The sequence below is a fragment of the Alosa sapidissima genome, chromosome 20, assembly GCF_018492685.1.
Source record: "Alosa sapidissima isolate fAloSap1 chromosome 20, fAloSap1.pri, whole genome shotgun sequence".
Classification (NCBI taxonomy): Eukaryota; Metazoa; Chordata; class Actinopteri; order Clupeiformes; family Clupeidae; genus Alosa; species Alosa sapidissima.
Window position 1 is genome coordinate 3368490 of NC_055976.1, and position 24345 is coordinate 3392834.

General features: G+C 40.9%; 2 protein-coding genes across 6 annotated transcripts; one reads left to right on the top strand and one right to left on the bottom strand.

Annotated features, from left to right (window-relative positions):
* Nucleotides 1-140: 140 nt before the first annotated feature.
* On the bottom strand, nt 141-16607 carry cul4b (cullin 4B). 3 transcript variants are annotated; one of them, XM_042074895.1, is made up of 21 exons: nt 16225-16607; nt 14911-15336; nt 13682-13797; nt 13463-13566; nt 13201-13270; nt 12984-13057; nt 12662-12824; nt 10675-10764; nt 8334-8416; nt 8179-8246; nt 7572-7690; nt 7218-7410; nt 6976-7080; nt 6781-6891; nt 6590-6675; nt 6370-6477; nt 6153-6266; nt 5942-6047; nt 5613-5785; nt 5359-5511; nt 141-2115 (listed from the first exon to the last, which is right to left on the bottom strand). In XM_042074895.1, exons 1-21 carry the CDS (start codon nt 16232-16234, stop codon nt 2020-2022), a joined length of 2568 nt encoding a protein of 855 aa, XP_041930829.1. In that variant the 5' UTR covers nt 16235-16607; the 3' UTR covers nt 141-2019. The 3 variants fall into 3 exon arrangements, with proteins under 3 accessions (XP_041930829.1, XP_041930830.1, XP_041930828.1); XM_042074896.1 differs by having other exon boundaries at nt 16206-16607; XM_042074894.1 differs by lacking the exon at nt 16225-16607 and having other exon boundaries at nt 14911-15882.
* An 85-nt stretch (nt 16608-16692) lies between these two features.
* On the top strand, nt 16693-24259 carry lamp2 (lysosomal-associated membrane protein 2). Of its 3 annotated transcripts, XM_042074949.1 has the most exons (7): nt 16693-16860; nt 18324-18467; nt 18498-18760; nt 18887-19012; nt 19137-19188; nt 19300-19470; nt 21940-24259. In XM_042074949.1, exons 1-7 carry the CDS (start codon nt 16815-16817, stop codon nt 22080-22082), a joined length of 945 nt encoding a protein of 314 aa, XP_041930883.1. In that variant the 5' UTR covers nt 16693-16814; the 3' UTR covers nt 22083-24259. The 3 variants fall into 3 exon arrangements, with proteins under 3 accessions (XP_041930883.1, XP_041930881.1, XP_041930882.1); XM_042074947.1 differs by having other exon boundaries at nt 16697-16860; nt 18324-18760; XM_042074948.1 differs by lacking the exon at nt 21940-24259 and adding an exon at nt 19652-21848 and having other exon boundaries at nt 16699-16860; nt 18324-18760.
* The last annotated feature ends 86 nt before the right edge of the window (nt 24260-24345 follow it).

A 24345-nucleotide genomic window follows, 5' to 3' on the forward strand; every position in this document is an offset into this window, starting at 1 on the left:
CAATGGTACATGGCAACTAAAATGGTACAATTTATGACTCCAGACAAAACATTCTCGCACATAACTTACCTCAAGTGGACCTCAAGAAAAAAAAATATATATATTTAATATAAAATTAGTAAATATAAGTGAATCACAGCTTGTTAAACAAGTGTTTTTTATTTAATGTTACACACAACATACCCAAACACTCAATCAACCAGCAAGAGTTCTCTTTGAACGTTTCAAAGAGGAAACACTTATTTACATAGACTGTAATAGAAACCTTTTACCAAATGTTCTCTTTTGATACAAGAGTTCCAACACTTCCAACATGCCAGTTTGCAAGAGACTTTAAAGAGGCATGAAGAGACCCGGAGTGGGAGTCCAAACCAAACTTTTATTTGTGTTCTGGGTAAAGGGGGGTCAAACCTATGCTCAAATGGTTTTTGAAACTTACCAACAGGACATACTTTTGTGAAAACAAAAGAAATCATCTTATTTCTGAGTACATATAAGGAGCAGAATCTTCCCCTCTAGACATTTCAGACATGTGGTGTGGTCATAGATCTGTCCCATGGAATTCTTTTTTTTTTTTCTTCAAAAGATTTTGGCACTTTTCTGGACTAAAGAACAAGACTATGTGCCACATATGTTTTCTTTGCAGAGGCCTGCAACATTGCTCAAGAGGTTTACCAGAACAGGAGGGGAAACTTAAAAAACCAAAACAAATTGTGATCAGAAAATCACCGAGAGGGTGATGAGAGCATTAAGCAGTATTGAGCATCTCCAGATTCTGTAATTATTAGAGGGGATTTTTGACAAAAATGTACAAGGAAACATATAGAGTGACTTTCATCAGGAGTAAAAAGACAGAATATGTAGGTTATAGATGGACCAGCAGTCCTTGTAAGCATGATCTCAAAAACACCATGATCAGATCTCTCTGCAAACCCAGTACTGCATTGTGTTACGAGGCTCGCTACTGATAGTCGAGGGAATGGATAGACACAAAAATACACATGGAACCAGAGTGAGGAGCAACAGCTTTGTTTTGCTCTGCTTTTTTCACGGCATTTCTAAATACCCCCAGCATTAGTATAGCTGAGATGCACATGTAAAGCTTTCAAATTTAGTACTTTATTATTTTTGTTTGTGTGTGTGTGTTTGTGTGTGTGTGTGTGTGCGTGCATGTATCTATGAATATGTACAAAAATAAAGAAAATATGAAGGGCAACTTTTAAAATGGAAAACTAAATGCATACAAGCAGAAAAGGAAGTGTATAGCAGCGACCAATCCTATAACAAAACAAGTGCTCTCTTTTGGCACACACTGCCGTCTCCTTCCTTTATTGGCTCCTCCGTGCCCTACAATTAAACAATTGCCTGATTGACACTGATGAGAAGCTTGTACATAGACTAAGACAGACAGCTGTGCAACTCAGAATTCACCAACTTTGCTGCAGTTCCAACAGACTTGCCACAAACAAAATATGACCCAGTCAAATGAAAGTCTATAGTCAATGTTTCTAGATTAGTCTTTAAAACAACACTGAACAAACACGAGTCTCATTTCATTAGTCATCCTTTTCCTTAAGCAGAGAATAACAGTATATGTTGGTGACAACACTTGCATGGGATACACAGTGGAGATAAAGAGGGAAAAAAAACTTCAGAACAGAATGCAATGAACGTAAGGACACAGAACAGAGTTTGAAAAATAAACGTGTCCGCTCCGTAGGAAAGAAGGGATATCCAACCATGATGAATTTCCTTTTCCTGTCCCAGAAAGTCCAATTCCCACTCTGAGCATGAGCAATATTCTCTTTAAATGGGCATGCAGTCCACAGGAACAAACACACACACACCAGAAAAGCCTGTGGAGCAATATCCATTCAGCTGTCGGCTGCTTTGTTAAACGGGGCTAATGGTAACATCAACTGGAGCAAAGGGTTTCAGACCAAGTGTTCTGAGAAGTTGACTGCCTTCCACCTTTCTTTCCATCTCTCCTTTCCTTATCTCCTTCCCCCTTTTCACTTCCTAAGCAACGTAGTTGTACTGGTTAGGATTCTCCTTGTCTCGTTCCATGTAGTCCCTGTCGATGAGCGATTCTATTCTCTTCTTTAAATCAGCAGGCTGAGGAAGAGGGGGAGAAAAAGAGAGAAGCAGAAAGTTACAGTTTGTATTCATTTCACACAGAAATACAAACTATGCAAACACCTCTAAAATAGACACAATAAAGTTTGTTTCAACATTGACTGCTTACATTAAGCAAATTATGTTGAACAAGGGTGCATGCTGAGAAAGTGGCTCTAAGCATACATCATGTCACCAAACTGCACAGCTTACCAGTTTGCATGCCAATTCATAATCAACACCACAATGACATGTTTTTCACAAGTGAATTCTCAAAACACTTCAAAGATTATGAAAACGGAACAAAGAATACTTGCTCTCCGTAGGACACCACTCCTTGCTGACATCCACCCAAACACTTACTACACTACTACTGCTGTAAACTGAAGACACTGCAGTGGTGGAGGACATGGCCAGAGGGGCAGTGGGCAGCACTGAGAGTTGCCCTGGCCTGCCATGAACAGTGTCGGTGATTATACAACATGTAGGAATGAGTGGACGGATCTCACAGATTCAACTCATCTCCGGTCTCACTCTGCCCCGTGTCATATGTACGTCACCACATCTCTCAGCGATGCACTCCACCACCCCAGACCCAAAGCACTCTAGAATGAGAGCAGCCATCTAGCTCCCTCTGCATCAGCACGCTGCCCAGCAGAATGGAGGGTGGTCATGGTCAGAGGAAAAGGAGAGGTGATACAGATGCAGAGGGACAATCATCAAGATACAGGCCCTTCCACCGGACAAAACTAAATGCCTCAAAATAAGTGAAGCACCCAGGTCAGCCAAGAACACCAACACTAACTAAAGAAACACACGCATACCTATGTAAGATATCATAAGATAACAAATACTTTTTGTTCATCCTGAGGGAAATTAAGTGTCACAACTGCACTGTGTGCACTGCACACACAAAAGGTAGAAAATCTGTTTAGCAGCATGAGGAGTTGTGGAGTTTGATGGTCATGAGTAGTAATGACCTTCTATATCACTCAGTTGAACAGTTAGGGGAGATCAGCCTGCCACTACTCTTCTGCTCAAAGAACTTCACACTGCATCCTAACTGCATGTGATGTGAGTGAGCGTTTCTCACACTGCATCCTAACTGCATGTGATGTGAGCGAGCGTTAGTGACAAACAGCTCAATTACATTGTTTTCAATTGGAATGTCAGTACTGGATGTGATGCAACCCCGTGCTGTGCAGCAGCCCAACACTTTGAGCAGGACGTTTGTCAGACACCCCACCTCTATTTTCTTTCTGTGGCTTTGTTCTGCTAATTTGAACGAGAAATATGACGCAATAGAAGGGCATATATTCATATAACAGATTCAGTGTGGACAGAAAGCATTAATGCTACACCACAGTCAGACGCTCACATGTAGTTAAAGGATAAGTTGCTTTCAGACATAGGTGTAAGTCTGCATGTTCTGTGGATATCAAGCGGTTGGGCCGTATATCTCCCGACATTTGGAACTCCGAACTTAGCCAGCTCTTACACTACTCCCCTCCTAGTATTTCAAACAGACATTATGTAAATGAGCACATGTCTGAACGAAGTGAAGAACAAGCGGAGATTCTGTTCATGTGCGTGTTCAACCACGTTCGACCTGTTCAACCACGCGAAGATTCTGTTCATGTGCATCGGTGTCGTTCACACATAATGTCCGCATGTAAGCATCATGTCTGAATCACCTGACAAAGATCCGCATATAGTGCGGAGGATATGTCTGAAAACGGCTATAGTATAAGTATATATAAGTATATAGAAGTATGTATACACTTTTGATCCTGTGAGGGTAATTTGGTCTCCGCATTTATCCCAGTCCGTGAATTAGGGAAACACACTCAGCACACCGTGAACACACAGTGAGGTGAAGCACACACTCATCCCGACACAGTGAGCTGCCTGCTACAGCGGCACTCGGGGAGTGAGGGGTTAGGTGCCTTGCTCAAGGGCATTTCAGCCGTGCCTACTGGTCGGGGTTCGAACCAGCAACCCTCCGGTCACAAGTCCGAAGCGCTAACCAGTAGGCCACGGCTGCCCCTATAGAGGGTATGAGAGTTTTCTAGAACACTCATCAGCTTGTCAATGTGTGTAATGGCGTCGAAAAACAATAGTACTGCATGTTGGGGCATGTTGGATTATTGGATGGAGCTGCTTCTCTTTTGGTCTGCTTTGCAGTGTTCCTACTGCTCTGCTCATACATACAAGTCACACCTCTGACATCAAAGGCTCCAACTTACATAGCACTTGGGCAGAGGTGGCACTTTATGATTTGCCAGATTTATAGGTGAGCCAGTCAGGTACCTGGAAAATTAACAGTTGGGCCAATCCTACAAAATGTGTGGTCTGCATGAGCAGGATGGCCTGGAATGGAGTCAAATTGCCTGTTGGCAGATATTAGGGCTTTCAAACAATGAAAAAAAAGAATAAATTAATCATTCAATTTCATTGTGTTTAATCACAATTAATGTCTTCCTCACAATGAAACTTTTAATAACGGATAATGACAATTTCCTTCACAGACCCCTTCCAATTTGACCATGGCATATTTCCCTTGTCAAAGTTTTGGCTAGATTTGGACCATTAGTTTACCCTGGAAATCCAGAGTTCTCGCGAGAGCACAATTTGAATTTGCTCAGCGAGTCACTCTGGCATTCAGTAATGATGCTCATTAACTATGCCCTTGTACCCAAGCTGCACCAATTACATGGCAGGCCAGAGGCCAGCTAAACAGATGACGACATCGCTGCAACGTCCGGAAATCGATTTACAATGATTAACACATTCATTTTAACGACACTAGCAGATAGACTATATGGACAGAAGTATTGGGACACCTGGCCATTAAAGCTTCCACTTTTTGTGGGAAGGCTCCAGAGGTCCAGAGGGGAAAAGGCTGCTGAGATTGTTCAGAAGAAAAAGCGCTCATGACGCGCTCATGGGTGTATCAACCCCTAGAGTTGCAAACAGCAGAACGGACCAGAGTCAATTCTGAATTGAAGCCTCATGTCAAACATGGAAAAGAAAGGAGCATTATATTTATAAAGTATCAAAATAGCAATAGTATCCATAACAATAAGACTCATCGTAGCAAAGTAACCAAGTAAATATTCCGAGTATGGAATATCACTTGGGTCAACCTTAAAGAAACATTTCTCCAGGTTACCAATGTGACAACTTTCTTTCTGATTTTGTCTAAGCATGACCAGTCTAGTTCTATGAAGAGTGTAAGCTCACCTTCACTGGGAACTTGAGTTGATTATAGACCTCTGACACCAAAAGGTTGTGGCTGAGAGTCTTCCTCATTTTCATGATGCGGACGATGGCTGCGTCAATCTGGTACTGCCGGTCTTGGAAGACCCTCTCAGTAGTGCTGGCTTGTTCCTCCACCTACGGAAAACAGATTTTTCCACCGTGAGACCACCAGTGACCTCACAGATCAGCAACAACACGCTAATCAACAAGAATGTGGATGAAGTGGGACAAGGTACCGTCTCTTTCATTTGGATCTGGTTGATCTTGATTCTGAAGAGCTTGTGTTTAAAGTCATCATTGCAGGAGAACTTGTCACCATCTTCCACATCTTTGCTCTTGGGGATTTTGGTGAGTACACGGGCTTTCCCACAAGCCAGGGACTGCAGAGTCCGCCTGAGTTCACTGTCCTCTGTACATACACACATTAAGCAGTCCAATCAATAGAAACAAGTTTAAATCATACAACAGGACTTTTATAATGTATCTATATAAGTACATTTAGCTATATATTTATCAGGGAATATCATAAATGTTATGATATTCTTTATACAGTCTTTATACAAACCAATTCCTGTTGCAAGTTTAATGTCCTCCAAGGAAAACTCCTCTCCTTCGTTGAACATAAGTAGCACCAGTGTCTGAAACAGCGACACTTGCAGCTCCTTCTTGCCCTATTTTTTTTTTTTTTTACAAAAGAAGAGGATTGTAACATTGGAACTGAGATCGATGACATAAAAACAAACAAACTTTTTTTGGAGGGATGGGTTGATGGTCACCTCCTTGAACTCAGCCTTCAGCACACAGTGCCCTAATGTGGACTGCCACTGTAGCTTCCTGCCACTGTGCTTGCCCAGGTAGAACGTTTTGAAGATCTCCTGCAGCTTCACCATCTGTGGTGGAGAGCACAAGCAACATAGGTGGGGTTCCATCTTCATTACAGAGCATGGTTCACACAGAGCAACTGCACGGGTGGGTTTCAGAGAATTCACATACCTCTGGGGGCAGATGGACTTCCATGGGTACGTAGGTAGGCCAGTAGCCCATGGTGAGGATGTTCACTGTCAGCTCAATGTTTCCAGGGATGTTCTGACACTGCATATACTACAGGAGAAAAAGAAATTGGAGAAAAGAATGGAACAAAAATAGGTTTTTAAACACGGAGGTCGCTATGCTTCAGTGAACATGCTATATTCAAAGAAACCTGACCATTAACCTGTTTGAACTGCACCATAATATCCTTTGATAATTCCATGTCCTTGAACATGCCTTCTAGTTTGCTGGTGAATGCAGCACCACATTCTGAAACCAGACAAGAGTATGTTCTTATCAAGACTGGATAGACAACAGCTTATGATTAAGTATTGACAATGGCCTATTCACAGCCTAAAATGTAAAAATACTTGCCATGTTTTAATTTTGACAGCATGGACTTCTCTGCATCCACAGAGGCACTCTTTCCTACCAGTAGCCTCTTGGCCAGGTCTTTCTTGTAAAAGGCCTCGAAAACATCTTTGCCTGTAAGACAAAAAAATACACTTAGACACTCATTTTGCCTCTAGTCAATACTCACATGATGCTGCCATAGGAGTAGACACTCACCATAGATAAACCTGAAGATGATCATGATTTTGTCCAGCATTTTCTCTAGCTCCTCATCAGTAGCCTCCTTGTTTCCTGCCCTCAGCTTTGAGTCGACATACTTTGCTAAAAGACAGAGTATCCATCGAATGTCACAGATATGAGAATGCACAGGATCTTGTGTTGTTTAACCACAACTAAACAAATACATTTGGACATCATGCCACTTAAATGTAACTTAAATGAGGCTGACAGCAACCAACCTATTAGCTCAGCGGGCTTGTTTGGCCGTTTGTTGATGAAGGTCTCAAAGGCCTCCTTCATAGCATTCACAAACTTCTCATTTTTCATGAAGCACACATCAATGATGTAATCCACCTTGTCCTTAAAGTCCAGCAGCTCCTGGACCATGGTCTTGTCCTTCTCAGGGTTGATGACAATTGTGCTTCCGAAGGCCTAATAACAGCACAACATTTTCAATGCCTTAAATTCAAAACAGTGTTATTACATATCATACTTCCTTAACTGAGCGCATACAAATGTGATTCTGACTTCACTCGGCATAAACTCTTAGCCGCACCATTTACTAGCCAGTGGTGGAGGTGAATAACACCTACCTTGATGTACTCAATCCAGTGATGGAGAAGAGCCTGTACGCCCCCTCGTACACGACTGAAGAGCTGGTAGAGGAGGGACAGGTCCTGGATCCGGTTCTCGTCCAGCAAGTGATTCAAGCCTACAGCAATACCCAATATGTTGTCAGAGCCTCTCACATCACACGCATTATCAACACTGTGTCGTGCTAGTAACCACACTGGTGATAACCACTGACCCAGAATGATGATTTGGTAGAGAACAAGTTAAACATGCAATCATGTATCTATTGTTGGCTCATTTTAGCAGTATCATCTTTGTAAGGCAAAGACCAATCAATTTCATCCCATGTATATGCAGATGTTATTGTGAAGAGACAAAACTCCTCTATAACGGGCCTCAGACTATGTGCAGCAAACCAGACCATGTCAAGCAAACTATGTTTAAATTATGTGTAACCAGTGTGTTTGGCAAAATCGATATTAGAAATGCAAATACAAATTATGCTAAGACTAAGACAAAATATTACTAAATACACTATCCTCAGTAAGAATTATAAACAAAAGAGTACATACTCTCGCCCATATCCAACTCTAAAACAACAGTTCATTTGAAATTGGAGACCAGCACCTTTCTGTAAGATTGCCGTCAGATGCTCCCCCAGAAGCTGTTTTTCCACAGAGGCAATCAGCGGTTTTCTGTTGGGAGAGGACAAGGATGGTAAGATAGATAGACCATAAACTAATTTGATAGAAATCAATGAGATGGGCATTTGAAAATATTACTGTGTGCTCTGGTCCAAATAAGTTATGACCCTGTCCGCCTCCTCTTCCAAACGCTTGTTGACATGATGAAGGTACTCTGGAACCTGGGAAAATATTTCAGAGCTTAACTGAAATTTCATAGCATTGCACGTTAGCTACCAGTTAGCAAACATTGATATCTATGTCATGACTGCTGAACATCCATATGCCATCCTTACACCGAAATACTTTGGAAAAGATTTTTGAAAGACTACAGTCTCAGACCCTCTCACATCTAAAGACAAGCCATAGAGTTTTTAGTCACAGTGTAGTCACAGGCTAGTCTCAGACTAGGGGCCTGTACTACGAAGGGAGCTTAACCTACCCAGGGTTACTTTGTTAAACTGGGGTTGACAAAACCTGGTTATCATAAGTGGTGTTAATCGGTACTACGACGCTGATTATGAAGTTGATTTGTTGAGCCGGGGTTAGCCTAATTGGAGTTTGTGCGCGTTCACATAAAAGGGGCAGGTTGCAGCGCAAGTCACCACTTTCAATGATGACGCGATCACCTTATTTTACAGATGAGGAATGCACAATTATTATGCCGAGTTATGAGGAATTAAAACCCACTCTACGACAAAAATCAAATACGTCGGCAGTGAACAAAGCAAGGCAAGGCTGTTGGCAACGTATTGCAGATCGGGTAGCCTAAATGCCTAAAAGTAAAGTTTTATTTCCACATGTTCTTCAAATATGTGTTACGGAGGATTAATAGCTTGTGGAATGTCTGAAATGAGTTAAAAAATGTAATTGCCTATTTTGAGTTCATAGAAACGCCTACAGATGCAACACAATTTAGAAGTGGGCCTATAGATTACAGTAATAGGATAACTGAATGTTTAAGTAGCCCCCATTGACTGATTTAGTGTAGGCTATGCCTAATCCTGTGAACATTTCAGATGCAACACCATTGCCAAACGCACATGGCAGCAGGTGAAAATGAAACAAAGACATTATTCAGAATAGTAGGTTTATATAGTTATAGCTTGCATTAATATTTCTTAATTATGAAAACATGTAGGCCTAGTATGCTTATAGCCTTCACTTGGCCTCTGTTTAACAGCTAACAAGAAAAATGTGTCTTTGAACACTACTGTAAAAACTGTTTTACAGTAGCAGAGGAGTTGGCCATCACAAATAATAGTGGAAGGCCGATTGTGGAAGGGGTTGAGGGAGGCATTCGGCCGGATTCTGGTGCTGTGGAAATGTGTAGCCTTTATGTGCAGGGTACAGTAATATGACATTTAATTCAACAAGTTTGTTAAAATTGTGATTTTAATTTATTAGGCCTACTGTAGGCTAGGCTATGTCCGATTTATTTTAGGCTATTCTTGCTCAGATGTTCAGCATACTGTAGGCTAGGCCTATGTCCGATTTATTTTCGGACATACAGTATTCTTGCTCAGATGTTCAGCATCACCGATTAGATGGAATACATGAATGTCCACGTAAGGGTATTGCTATGACGGGTGACATTAGAGACTTCTGCCTAGATCATCTGACAAAGATAACGAATTCCTTTGGCTGACAATCTATATCTTCATAGAGAATATCGTCCGGGTATATATATATATATATATATATATATATATATATATATATATATATAGGCTATAGTCTATATATGGTGGTCTCTAAAACCCCTCGCCCTGCGAAGAGAGCCCCTCACGATTTGCGCTCCAATGTCGTATGGATCATCCAGGTACGCCGACTGTCTCGAATTGTTAGTGGAGGGGTGGTACTTATAAAGGGTGTGGTTAACGGAAACCTCGGGTTAACCAAGAACATAACCTGGTCGGAGCAGGTTTGAGATGCAGGGTAAATTGCCATGGCAGCATACCTAGGTTAAAACACATTCACCTTTCGTAGTACGGGTTAATCGGGAAGTTACGCCACACGTGATCAAGTTACTCTCGAAGTTACCCAGATAAGCCAGTAACCCCGCTTCGTAGTACAGGCCCTAGGATTTGCAACGACTAAGGATCTTGCAGGGTCAATATTTACAAGACTGCAACTAGATTCCTTTAAATGATTTACCATTGTGCACTAGATATCAACAGGAACTCAAACGATAGCCTACTCATATCAAAGTCATATGTTCGTGTTCCTGCAGCATTGTTTCATGTGTGACATCCTTAACAGATATGTAGTTGTTCAGTCATATGGAAAAGCTGACTAATCATTTATGAGAAACGAAATAACAAATAATCATAAAGGCTACAGCTGTCGTCTACTTTGCCCCTTCCTGTTTGGTGTCGGCCTTATATTGTATGCATAGAGAGAAATAAATAAATAAATAAATAAATAAATCGATAATCACCTCTCTCTCTTGCATCAGCCTCTGTCCTTCTGTGGCATATAGGCGATTCGTCTCCTCCAAAAAGCGCTGCTCAAACGAGTCCTGGTAAATCTAATCAAAGGATGGGAACAAAAGTGTCACTGAAGCCTTCTCTCACCTCTTGCCATAAGTACCACAGAAAATCACAACTTCAAAAAACCCTTAAGTAGGGATGCATGATATATCGGCGGCCGATATATTATTGGCCGATAAGTGAAAAAATGAAAATATTATTATCGGTCCGATAACAGAATTCTGGCCGATAATTTGCGCCGATATTTTTTAAAGTCCTAATTTAGGCCTACGTAAGGTCCGTCTGGCTACACTGAGCTACTTGAGCTTGGTTGGCTATACTTTTTCCTCAATATAATGTCAGCGGTGTGAATGTATTTCACCACTCTAACAAAATCTGTGGATATGCGTTCATTTGGGAATCTGTGCATCTCAAAATCCTCTCATGAATGATCCGCCATTTAACCTTACCAGAGCGGAGCTCAGCCCTATCTAGAGTCGTCTTGTGCTGATGTGTTTGCGCTTTACCGCGCTGGTCGGGGAAACAAATAAACAAACTCGTTAGTGGGAAGAGTACATAAGTAGGCCTAGTTCTAAGTTGTGTTTTAGTATTATATTTGCATTACTTTAGCTTGGGTTTTGTATTATTACCTAGAAATATGCTAACCATTCCTGCTTCAGTTCCAGACAGGTCATCATAATAAGTTATTAAAACCTTCGGGGCTAACCCCTTTCATTTCTGCTGCAGCAGGTTGTGCGCAACAGAGTAGACGGACATAAGATACAGTCTAAGAGAGTTGCAGCTTTATTCAGTTACCCGCAGTTGAAACTAAACTTAAAGGGACACCAGGCAAGCCTGATGCTTTTTCTCTACAAAACTTCCCCTCGTTTGGTCTGAAGCTCTTTTCCTTTTCTTTGAGTCTTCAGTCAAGGGTTTTCGCTGCTTCTTCGCCGGCTCTGCCATTATACACACGTTTGCAACAATCTCTAGCGTTTCGTTAGCCTGCCTCTGTGCTGTAAACTGATCCTGCTTCGGTCGGCGGGTAGGATACACCGAACTTGCAAGTGGGATATTCTTCCTACAGGCAGTTGGGGCGGGCGAGAGAGCCTTCATTCGCCCCGTAATGAGTCATTTAACCATATACCGACTTACGAAGATGATTAATTAACACGAAAACGTTGCCTAGTGTCCCTTTAAACTTTCCCTCACAAACTCTGATTTGGTCGCTATACTGTAGCTTATTCCCAGCTGAGCCGTTTATAAGTGTTTAGTCCTAAATGAAAACGATTCATACTCTCTAGCCACTCACTCGCAATTCACTGATGTCAGGTTCACTTAAAGGAGTCACACATACTGTAAGGGTAGGCTACTGTTATGTTGACTGCTGTACTATTGAGGACTATTATGAGTTCTGTCCATCATTTGGTGGTAGGTAAAATTACTGCAATAAAATTATGCTTATTAAATGCTTTCCCCAAATCACTTTTCACAATTTTTTTTTCAAAAGTAATATTATCGGTCATCATATCGGTATCGGCCACAACAAACCAATAAATATCGGTTATCGTTATCGGCCCTAAAATTCCATATCGGTGCATCTCTACCCTTAAGCAATCAAAACTACCTCAATAAGACTGGTTTTATATGCAACTGTGGGAAGAGAAAAGACTGGAACATGAAGACTTTCCTATTTCATGGACTCTGCTATGATTTTATGCTGTGATTGTTCTACGATTCAGTTGAATTCAACCCTTTCCAGCCATCTGACGGTAAATTAAAACTCTAATCCACCTTTCCATTAGTAAACATGTGCATATGTGCGAAATGTGACTTCAGTACTGTGGTGATGAAAGCACATGCATTCAGTTTATAACTTTAGTCAAAGCCTTGACAATCACAAACAGAGCATGTGAAACTGATGTGACAAAGGCCCCATGTGGACAGTGGTGTCTCTACCTGCAGATCAGAGAGCATGCTGAGGAGGCTCCGGAGCAGACTGCGGTCCACAGCCTCACCGCTCCGCTCCCTCTCGATCAGGAGCAAGATCCCAGAGATAGTCTTGCTCTGCACCTTCATATCGCTGATAATGTGGAACCGGAAAAGCTCCAAGCCCATGTCCCTAAGGGCAGGAACAAAAAAAGTCAGCAGCAATAATCTGGAATACCCAGAGCATGGTTAACACAAGGAACGAAATCTTCAAATCCACAGAGCTGTACAAGACCTGTAGCTGTGTTGCACAATGTTTATGTCAAAAAATAAACACATACATAACACTCACCAAATTGATGGTAGCATTGAATTTTGTAAAACATAAGTGCGGTCCAAAAACAAAAATATACTTCTAATCATGATCTGTTAAAAGAGAAGAGAAGACATATGAATCATATGTGCAGAAACGGTAGCTTCTCCTGCATTGTATTTCACTTAGAGGAACTCCATGGGCTTTGTTCCTAACGCAATTAAGGGGTTTAAAGATAAAGAATTATTGTCCTTACCATTTGTCTACAATGATCCTGCCAACATTTATCAATCTTCTTCAGGAAAAGAACACTGTCCAGTGCATCCGTGAGGACTGAGTTAAGGGTCTTCAAGACATTCATATCTTTAAATCTGTTTCACAACACGTGTTACTGTGGTCTCAGTTTTAAAATATTAATTCATAGTACTTACTGTTACAAGACCATTCTATTATATTCACACTGCCACTACTACCAGATCAAAACACAACAAGAAACATGGATAGTCTCAAAAGGATATTCTCTGAATTGGTCGATCTGTGCCTTGATGTGATCTTCACACACAGACCTAAGTTGTTTGTAGAGCTTTGATGATATTTTATGGGAGCAAAGATTTTCAACTGCCTAAACACAGGAGAATGTTTTTAACAATTAGGACACATTTTCATAGTACACTTGACCACACATATTTACTGAATCTGAAAGCGCAAATTCTACTAAGTGAATTTTATGACCCTACCTGGTACAGCTCCTCCAGATTGTACTTTATCGAAGTGCTGTTCTGAATGGCCTCGACAGCCTCCTTCAACTTTTGCCAGGTCTCTTGTGTGTAGTTCTCTGGTAATTTGGGTTTTTCTGCAATTGGGTATTGTTGTCAATTTAAACATTATTTTTAGAAAACTTAAATTTCAAGGCAAAGGTATCTAAACTTGAAACTGTCCTTTAAACAATCCCTTTGTAATCATTTTGTAGGATCTGTTGCTGTTTATGCAGCACATTTGCTGATTAATGCACTAATATGTTTCATATGTTGACTGTTTGTTGTCTTTGTGTGAAGTGCTTTGATTGCTTACTATACTTACTAGCATGACTATACTTACTAAGCTATATAGTTAAAACACTGAAAACTAAAAACAAATGCTAAGTGCCAGTTCCTTAAAGAGATTGTCTGCAGTCTTGGTAAAATCAGTCAAGGTCCTGGTTTACACCTGGTTGTAAACAATATATCTGAAGTGTTATTCCAAAGGAAGGACGCCTCCCCCAGTTAAAGACCGATTTCAGAAGGTGGAGAGGAAAAAAACATGCTCATCCTTCCACACCTAAACGATACTTAATGAACCCAGGGCTAGGACTTCCCTAGTTTCACTCATCCTGGCTGAAGTTAGTAGTGTCCAGATCTGATGTTTTATCTAAATCCAATTTTACCACACTGTCACAGAGTTCCCACTGTAAGACAAATGTAAAATTCCATGACTTTTCCCTGACAAAAAAAATCTGAATTATGACTTGTGTCCACGACTTTACCAACTAACTGCTGAAAATGAAACTGGCCAAAAGGACCACTTGACTGCACTAGCACTGTACCCATAACAACCAAAAGGCCCTCTGCACCATGCACATTAAGTTGACTCTACTCAGCAGATAGGATACCTTGATGGAGGCTTTTCTCAAAAAGCCTGCATTCCCAGTTGATGCCTGTACTAGATCAATTGTGTGTGAGGTCTGGAGGGGCTGCACTTGCCCTTTTCCTATCAACGTCTATCAGTTATACAAAGAACATTTTTATACAACTTCTAGGTCTACACTATTAGACTAGGCACAGGGACATACTGATGAGGTTCAGACCCGTGAAACGCAGTTGAACACTACTGCAATTAAGACTTCGCTATTTGATGTACATCTGTGTTAAGATCTTGACCCATGGGCATCTGACATACGAGTTAGCTACGATGTGACAACTTGACGTACCTTTGAAGTTCTTGATGACTAGTTTTTTTGCGGCTCCCGGTTTACTGTTAGAAAACGTGGTGGATCCGGTGGATTTCGTCAGTCCGTTTGCGTGGTGCCCAACACCTCCAGCCAAGAACACATTTTTAGTTTTATTAGAACACGATGCAGTCGGTGAAGACTCTTCAGCCATTTTCACATCCAGTCCAATGATTTCTGCTGGATCTTCGAACCTTAACTTCTTCTGAATATGCTGGGAGGTGGAAGAACAGGACGAAGAAGAATTGCAAATGGCTTTTGGGGACGAAGATATTGAATCGATGTCTTCTTTCTCAGAGCTATTTATTTTTCTCTTCTTAGAAGACGTAAGACTACTATCGCTATTAACATCAGAAGCTGCCGGTCTAGCCTCTTGGGTTGGCGGTGGGGGATTAGGGGAAGGTAAACCTGTTGGAAACATGAAAAAAATAAATACAAATCAAATAGCCAGCCTACTAATACTAAACCCCCGCGCGTGTCGATGGTGAACGCTTTGTATTCTCTGGCCTTGTGATACGAAATTCCAAATGTCCAGTCCAATCTATGCTCAGCAAGAAAGAGACAATAAATTGAAAACTGCAGCTCCACTTGGATCCTCTCTTTCTTGTTATTGCTGGCAGAAGAAAGATGGTTGATTACTGCTTCCTCTTGGCCACTGTCGTGCGGCTTTCGCAAGTTTACACGATGGTATTTTTACACCAATAAACAGCTTGCTCATCCAAGTAGTATAGCCATTTGTGTATGCAGTAGCTCGAGACCCTAAATAGTGACAAAAACTCTAAAAGTAAAACACAAGTTCAAAAAGCGCCACAATGACCCAGCGGAAGTACTTAACCCCCACACGATAATGCTGCAAAAGTGGATGTGCTCTAACGTTAGCGTTGCCGTTCGTGTATGGTGTTAGCCAATGACATCTAGCTCAGTGGTGTTAGCGCTGCTAGCCTAGCACAAGTAGTGCTATCTATGGCTGTTATAACACCACAAATAGGTTGACTCGATGGGCTACATGCGGCTACATGTAGGAAAATGTGCCACATGGCGGCGCCATCCCCGTATCTATTTTGAGTAAATTGTCGATGGTAGTATCTATGGTACTTCAGTTATTTCCACCAATTTAAAGAAAAAGTCTACACAAAATAAATAACGTTAACAAACATAATCTGTATCATCAAAAGTTCTGTTTTCACTGTCATTTCACTGCATCAACGATAAAGACCAGACAAAAAACAAACTAATCAGCTAACATTACTGTTGCATAAGGGAATGTCTTGTAATACCTTAGCGTTAATGTCTCACCATCATTCATCTTGTTCTCGAAGAGTCTTAACAAGTTTAGCTACGTTACTTTTTCCATATAACACTGATAATGTTTCTTCTGAGGGGGTCAGAAAACTCGTCTGAAGTGTCTGACGTTACGTTACAAGCCTTGCAAAGTTCTTAACGTTAGCTAGTTAACGTCACATATCAGTAACGTTAATCACGATGTGTTGCGTGTAAGAAATAGATTCAATTGAGATGTTAAATTACGTTGAGTTCATCACATAGTATTGCTGTCGCTTACACTACAACCCTAAGTTGCTACCATAGTCTCTATAATTACTGAAGCGTCGAAAAACTCTAACATTTGGTCATTTAGCTTTGTACTTTACCAGCTAATGTTATCTACCTTACGTTACCGGGAGTTTACTTCCAGATAGCCTCTGATTGGCTAAAACGAAGCTTGTCTCTGCTTACGCATGTTGTTTCTCAAGTCATATGACTGCCATCATCCTCCTATACAGCACACACAGCTAACTGAAATCGAAGCAAGATTCAGCCCCAGCAGTGGTCACAGTCGCACTTAGTCTCAGCCATCTGCGCGGTCTCTAAAATTAAACGTTAAAAACATGTTTCGCCACTTTTGCCTAACGGTGCTTCTGGTCATAGCCAGTGGTAAGTACACAACTCTGTATGGTTATTTGTTCTTACTTCATCAATCTCAGAATAAAAGTTTTCTTGCCTCGTCACTTCAGGCCTTGCCTTGGAAGAACCAATCTGCTAGCTAGCTTGCTGGCTAATATTTTGCTACGCAAAACTGTTGCTAGCTAGCTAACGTTAGCCAGGGAACCTCTTTTAGGCGGCGGCGGCGGCATAATACATTGTTTTGTTCCTCTGGCTTTTGTAAACAATCGGCCTTTACTAAGATTCACCAAAGTAATGATAATTAGAGTAAGCATATATTGTTCTTCCAAATCGTTCAGAAAAGTTTTTACATTTATGATAGCCGATATCTGTATCAGGTTGTGTTAACTAGCCAGATGCTGCGAGCTAAAATGCTAGAAATAAAATTCGTTACATTAGCTGTTATTAAAACGAGATTTATTGTGGCCGTGTTTGTGCTCTCGTTCTGTTTAAAATTAATTGGTAAAATTATAACTAAAGTAGTGTCATAGTCGAATCACTCTAGCTCTGTTTTGTAATGTTAATTGATGTTGAAAACAACATTACAGGTTGTTGTAAGTTAATGTCTCTGGATTTTACATTAATGTTGACGTTCATTTGAGTGACTTGTTACGGTATTGTCCCCTCACATAACCAGGTAGCTCAAGAAATCGGACAGTTCAGTATTTGATTCGTGCTATGTTCAGGTGCCCTGGCCTGTGCATTATTGTGGTGTAGTAAATCTAAGGATGTATATAGCCTACCGACTAATGTGACGTTAACGTTGTTCAATTTTGCATAGCCAGTTCTGAGTTATATTTTTCTACCGGCTGTGCCCGGGTCTTATCTAACATGTGAAGAACATGTGATGGTGGTAAGAATTGGCAGTGAGTTCTCCGAGGTCATGTGACAGGTTTTTAAAACCAGGAGATGCAAACCCTCTGGGTTACTAATTAGCTTATTCACTTGAGTGACAGTCTTTTATGTGAACTTAGGTGTCAGTACTGTATAACCGTCTTGTCATGTGTCAGTCCTGGCTGTGAACAGGAAGTAGGTTTATAGTTGCGGTAGACTGATATGCTTGAGGCTTTGGTCACAAAAGCCTTACAGTTTCTTGCTACCTTTCTAGGATATTTTGCCCGGAAATCTTTTAAAAATGATTAAGGCTGTCGTTCTGTTAGTAATGCCTGGTCAGTCTGCTCTATGATGAATACGTGCTTGTCATAGCACCTTCATTTCAGCACCTTCTATTGAGCTCTTAAATATTTATATGAATATTTTGTCTTTTAGCTTACTGTTTCATAGTTTTGCTGTTGCATACAATAATCCACATGAACTTTGATACATCCTCCCATGAAACTGTGACTGCATTGTGACCGGACTGATTGCTCCTCTGGCCATGATCAGGGGAAATTGCCTTCTTAAAGTTAATGCATTTAATCTTACACCAGAATTTTATTTCTTGCATCCTACAGGTAAACTGAGTTCAACTCAATCCACAGTCGCCACCACCATCGCTGCTACCACCACCACCGCTACCACCACCACCACCACCACCGCTACCACCACCACCACAACCACCACTGCTCCAATTACTACTACTACTACAGCTGCTGCAAATACAACCACCCTTGCTCCAACTCCTGCAAATACAACCACCCTTGCTCCAACTCCTGCAAATACAACCACCCTTGCTCCAACTCCTGCAAATACAACCACCCTTGCTCCAACTCCTGCAAATACAACCACCCCTGCTGCAAATACAACCACTCCAGCTCCGACCAATGCCACTACAACTGCCCCTCCGCTGCCCAACCCCAAAACTGGAAACTACACTCTTAAACCAAATGTCAACGCCACTGCCTGCATTTTGGCTAGAATGGGCCTGCAAATCAGCTTTAAGCAAGGCGCAGTAAGTTTCATCATTTGGATCAGTAGAAAATCTTATCTAAGGTCATGTTATGACAGTGTTTATGGTGCATGAGTTACAGGTGTTTTAGAATTAAGAGCCAAATAAATGTATGTTTGTGTGTCCAAGGATGCCCAGAGCTTCAACCTGGATCCTGCAGTGACCAATGTGTCTGGATCATGTGGCAGTAATGGCAGTGACTCCATCCTCATCCTCCAGTCTGACACAATCTACATGGACTTTGGCTTTTCTAATGTGAGTTACTTCATGTGCATGGTGTGCGTTTTGCATAATGTAAAATCATGTTTACTGTTCAGACAACTGCTGGGGCAAAGTGCATTATTGGACTTGCTCTGATTTTGTTTTTGTGGTTCTGCAGGTGTCAAACCGATTTCGCCTACATTCACTGAATGTTAATGTGACTGCTAGTGGTAAGCCATTATTCAATATGACTCCAGATCACATGCCTGCTCTTTCTTTTTTGTACTCTCCTATCCCGTTCATAGGGTCTTCTCTCATGTATGTGCTTTTGTGGTTTTCAGGGGTCAAATTCACAGTTACCAATTCCAGCTTGTCTCTATGGGAAGCATCTGTGGGGAGTTCCTACATGTGCAAGAAGGAACAGAGTGACGAGATCACAAGCTCCGTCACCCTCCACACCTTTGACCTGCAGATCCAGCCTTTTGGGGTGGAGGATGATAAATTCAGCACAGGTATGACATTCTTCCATCTAACTTAAGACATTCCTTCATGGACCAGTGTTTCCATGTAGCCAGTGAGGATGTGAGTGGTCTTGCAATAGTGTGATATGATGTCATGCTGGAGGTGTTGAGATAATCACATGGTCCACAGGCCCCCTCACTGTGTGCTCACTCATTTTCTCTCTATCTGCAGCCCATGAATGTGCAATGGATGACTCCAGCATCTTAATCCCAATCATTGTTGGTGCCGCTCTGGCCGGCTTGATTCTCATAGTAGTGATTGCTTACATGATTGGTCGAAGAAAGACCTATGTTGGATATCAGACACTGTAAAGCAGTCACTGACTTCCTAATGTTGATCTCCCCTCAAAGAGCCCAGGCTTGGGGATGGGTTGGGATGAGGGGAAGGGTGGGGGGAGAGGGGGAGGTGAGGGAGCCTGATCCTGGATAAGAGCTGCAGGTTTTAGTGCAATCTCATAATTGGCAGTTGGCCCCTCCGCATTAAATTCGTATTGACAAATGCAGCAGTATGACAAAGAACTGATGTGCAGTTCAAATCATGAGGGCCGTGCGGCATTCCAGGACCAGGAGCCACCCCCCTACTTGCACATATACATTAATTTTGTTTTATTTTATTTTTCTGCTTATCATTTGTTTCTTTTGTTGCTTTTCAGTTTTTATGTCCCTTTTCAAGTGTGTTCAGGAAGCAAGTGCACAGTCTCTATTAGCTACCGTCAACAAGTTTCACCTAACCATGTCTGATGATGCAGAACATGGAAAGCTTATTCATATAGGAATTGAAACAAACAAATCCTGTATCAAATCACATCAGATTGTTCACTTGCTTCTTTCTCCCAACATTCCTTTTTTTTCATTTAAAACCCACATGGTTTAATTGTGTTCATTTCATTAAGCCACATGATGTTGATTTGGTTCATTTCACCTGATTGATTGAAGCTAAAAATTGCTGCAAAAATGGATCCTGGGGGACATACATTTGTATTTAATTTTGACTGGAACTAATCCTAACAGAGCTGATTCAGCTTTTTGTGCAATCATTGTTCCAAGTCGCATTTAATCAATTGCCAGTAATTTCCTTGATTTTTGCATGTGTGAGACATACGTCTTTTACTTTTGTACATTACCCTAAGATTGAATTGGCAGAAATATCCTTCATAGCATCTATAGATTAAGGGTGTACAATTTTTTTATTTTTGATGTGAATCGATGTTAGCCAGTTTGCAAAATCTCAGTGTGAGACTCTTAATTTGATGCAGCATTTTGCCACAAAATTTCTCTATGCATTATGAGATCCACAATTTTCCTGGTAAGTCTCAGGCCTAACTGTGGTGATAACAGTGAGGGGATGTGGCCAGTTATTAAAGTAGTTGGCTACATTTTCCCCACATCTGAGTACTTGTTTTGGCATTAGGCTTTTTAAAAAAGGGATAGCGTTGTAAATTGTGGTATTTAAGCAGTTGCTTGCAGATATGTTTTTATATAAATGTATTCAAAGGACACTCCACATTTGGTAAAATATGCTGCTCTGCAACACTTGTGAATAGCCTTTGCAACAGTTGTGCACACGGATCTCCGAACATAATAATATGGTAACTGGACATTGGTGTGGGGACTGTAGCGTGTGTATTTTTGCGTTGTAAATGGGTAAGTGTATAGTGATCTTACCCTCGATTTTAGAAAGGTGTGATCATCTGCATTTTTCACTGACTTTTCTTTCAATCTCTCAAAATCAGGCGCTGTGTGTTTCTGCCCCAGATTGTTTTCCATTTCAGAAGTGCTCATGTAAAAATGTATGGCTTTTGATTAAATTTTTGCTTCTATGTGAAGTGTTGAAATTGAAATGGTCCTCAAAATATACAAATTCACCACCACCACCACACTTGCTGTATTGACATCCATTTCCTTTAGCTGGGGACAAAGTCCACAGGATTGATTTCCAAAAATGTGCCTTTTCCAGAGCAGACTGTTTCTGACGTATCCGGCACTTTGAAAGAGGTGTGATCCTGCTAAAAGGGAATTCCCATTAGTGGACACCTGCTCCTTCCAAAACCATAGATTCTTTGTAACCTGGCAAAATATGAAACTGAAATGTGGATTGGGTTGGCAAAGCAAACACTTTAAGTTTTGAAAGTGATGTAAAGTGTTCAGTTTGCTTTTCAGTTTCATATTAAGGTCAGGGGATCTGACTAAGTGTTTTTATATCATTGTAATTGTTCCCCATGGCATCAAATGAAAATAGTTTCTGTCGGTGCATTTGTAGTTGCAGTAAGTCAATAAAATGTGATATAGAAACTTCTGTGTATTTAGTGTTGACAGTCAGCCGAGGCTACTTTTGACCTTCAAAATAAAGAGTGTGTTTGACTCTTTGAGTTGTGTAATAACCGTTTTCTTTTTTGCCAGATTTTAGACTGAATGTGTTTTTGCAATCTCTTTACCCTTGCTTTCTTTATTCTTATCCAGTGGAGGATTGCCAGGCTGATGCGGAAAGCTACATTGTCCCAATAGCAGTGGGAGCTGCCTTGGCTGCTCTTATTCTTATAGTATTGGTGGCCTATTTCATTGGGAGAAGGAGAAACCAAGCCCAAGGCTATGAGTCTTTCTAAGTCACACATCCTGAATCTAGGATCATTTTGATGAAATGTTCACTTAATTCTGATCACATTAATACAGCATGACTGTCAGTTACTCTCTGGGCTTGGAAGATGCACTAAGTTGGTTCTCACCCTCTCAGCAGAGCCTAATACTTTCTAGCACATTTTCTTTCAAAATTGCAACGCTCTTTTGGATCTGATTTGAATGTATTGCAAGGCCACCGTTATCCCCACCCTCCCCCTCCCCTTAAAATGCTAAAATAAAAAGCAGTATTAAAATGCTGTGAACCTAAACTTTCCTGCCTGATATTAACATGATTATATAGTTTTATGCTTACCTCCCTCCCACTGAAATCATTTTCAAATCCTAGTTTGCTGGCTAATGCAAGGACACTGCATCTAAAGTGATGATGCATTGCTCCTTCTCCCTCTTTTTTTTTCTGATGTTACTCACCAATTCTACTCCGATACTCATCAAATCTCAGAATGTTCTCTATCCAGTAATCACTTATCGTCACCTCTCTCTCTTTCTCTCTCTCTCTCCCTCTCTCTCCCCCCACGACAGCTGAGGAGTGCTTCTTGGACTCTGACTTGAGCTTTCTAGTGCCCATTGCTGTGGGCATGGCACTCAGCTTCCTAATCATCCTTGTACTTATCTCTTACCTGATTGGCCGGAGGAAGAGTCGCACTGGCTACCAGTCTGTATAATTCAGCAACATCTAACCCACCCCACCCCTACCCCTAACCCAACGGCCTCTCGACTCTCTCGCTCGCTCACATTCTCTCTCTCTTTCTCTCTCTCTCTGCCTTTGCCGTTCTTTGTCCCTGCACTCAACTTTTCTTAGATGTATCTTATCCTAGTTTGATTTGGTTGAAATTTGAATTGTATCATATCAGTGCTGGCTCTAGGTGTTTTGGGATCATGAAGTGTTGGAATGTGCAAATAGCCAAGTCAGACTATGACTGAAATTTGGCTGCATTATTAAAGTTAACCAAAAATTTTAAAGGATCACCTCTCCAAATTCTAAAGGGTGGTTTCATGAACCTGGAACACATTAACCCCATAGAGAAAGGTAAGGGGAAGGAAAAGAAAAATGTAAGAGTGTCCTTGTTGACTGATCCAGACCTCTGAATTGTAGAATTGTGTGTTAACATGAGCAATACTCAGCATAAGGGATAGGAGATGTACAGTGCGAATTTGACAACAAGTAGCTGTACTACATGAAGAATACTCGATTGATGTTCTTCATTGCTTTTTTTATATTCACAAAATAAAGTCTGCGTTTAAAAAATAATTGTAGGAAGGGGAAACCTTTATGGTGGTTACAGTTAAATCAAGAAAGGAAAAATGCTGAATGGGTTGATTTCAAAATTTCCAGGTTTAGAAAACCACCTGTGGATATGTAATGCATGAGAAATACATCAGCTGAATGGCTTTCTCTTCCTGAAAAGGTTCTTTAAACAATTATTATTTGCTCTGTATAATATGTGTAAATTATATTTTTTGTGTTGTATCAAATTAATGATTAAGGTGAATTGTTTTGAATTACATGACTAATAATTTCAAAGCCCTTGAATGTATGTCATGCACATGTTAAAATTTCTGAAAACCCACTGATGTGGATTGATCACTTGATCGTTGTTGAATTAGTAGCCATGTTTAACCATGTTGTGTCATTTTACTTTTTGCACTTAATACCCTCTGTTATAAAGGGACACTAATCAAACTGACACTTTACTAGCATTTTAAACATTGGTGAATAGACAGTAGATTTGGACTCAGATTGATTTCTCTTGAGGATCCCTCAGGTAAAGGGAGCTTGTGTTCATACAGCATGTCCATGACTTCTGTTGACGTATCTTCACTTTGATTTGATGGAGCTCATCCTCACACATTAAGATGTCGCAACATATTTGTGTTTCACCATATTTTATGGGATTGATTTGGGCCAGAATATCTCTCAGAACAAGTCGAATCAACTGATGGTTTTATCCTTCAAAGGTTTCTCTAAACACAGCGAAAGTGATATTTATCAGTCACAGTGATCACAGAATACTGAAATGTTGTGCCTTTTTGTTGCACTCCCTTGTTTTCCATTAAAATGTCTCGATTAGTTGAAGAATGTCAAGTTAAGTATCCTGTACCATGATGGGAAAATTGAAATAAAATGGCTTCCCTATTTTGTAAACATGACAACTCTCCATCATTAAACCTGAAATGTGGGATGTATTGCTTTATTGAGGGTAAGTATCTGGGTCATGCACGATAAGATCT

Coding starts and splice junctions, on each gene's coding strand:
- cul4b (XM_042074894.1), bottom strand. CDS start 15,349: ATGTTTCCAACAGGTTTACCTTCCCCTAATCCCCCACCGCCAACCCAA. Junction 13,271..13,462: donor CAGATCGACCAATTCAGAGA/ATATCCTTTTGA, acceptor CTCAGTCCTCAC/GGATGCACTGGACAGTGTTC. Junction 2,116..5,358: donor AACTCAAGTTCCCAGTGAAG/GTGAGCTTACAC, acceptor CCTCTTCCTCAG/CCTGCTGATTTAAAGAAGAG.
- lamp2 (XM_042074947.1), top strand. CDS start 16,815: ATGTTTCGCCACTTTTGCCTAACGGTGCTTCTGGTCATAGCCAGTG. Junction 18,761..18,886: donor TCAGCTTTAAGCAAGGCGCA/GTAAGTTTCATC, acceptor TGTGTGTCCAAG/GATGCCCAGAGCTTCAACCT. Junction 19,013..19,136: donor TGGACTTTGGCTTTTCTAAT/GTGAGTTACTTC, acceptor GTGGTTCTGCAG/GTGTCAAACCGATTTCGCCT.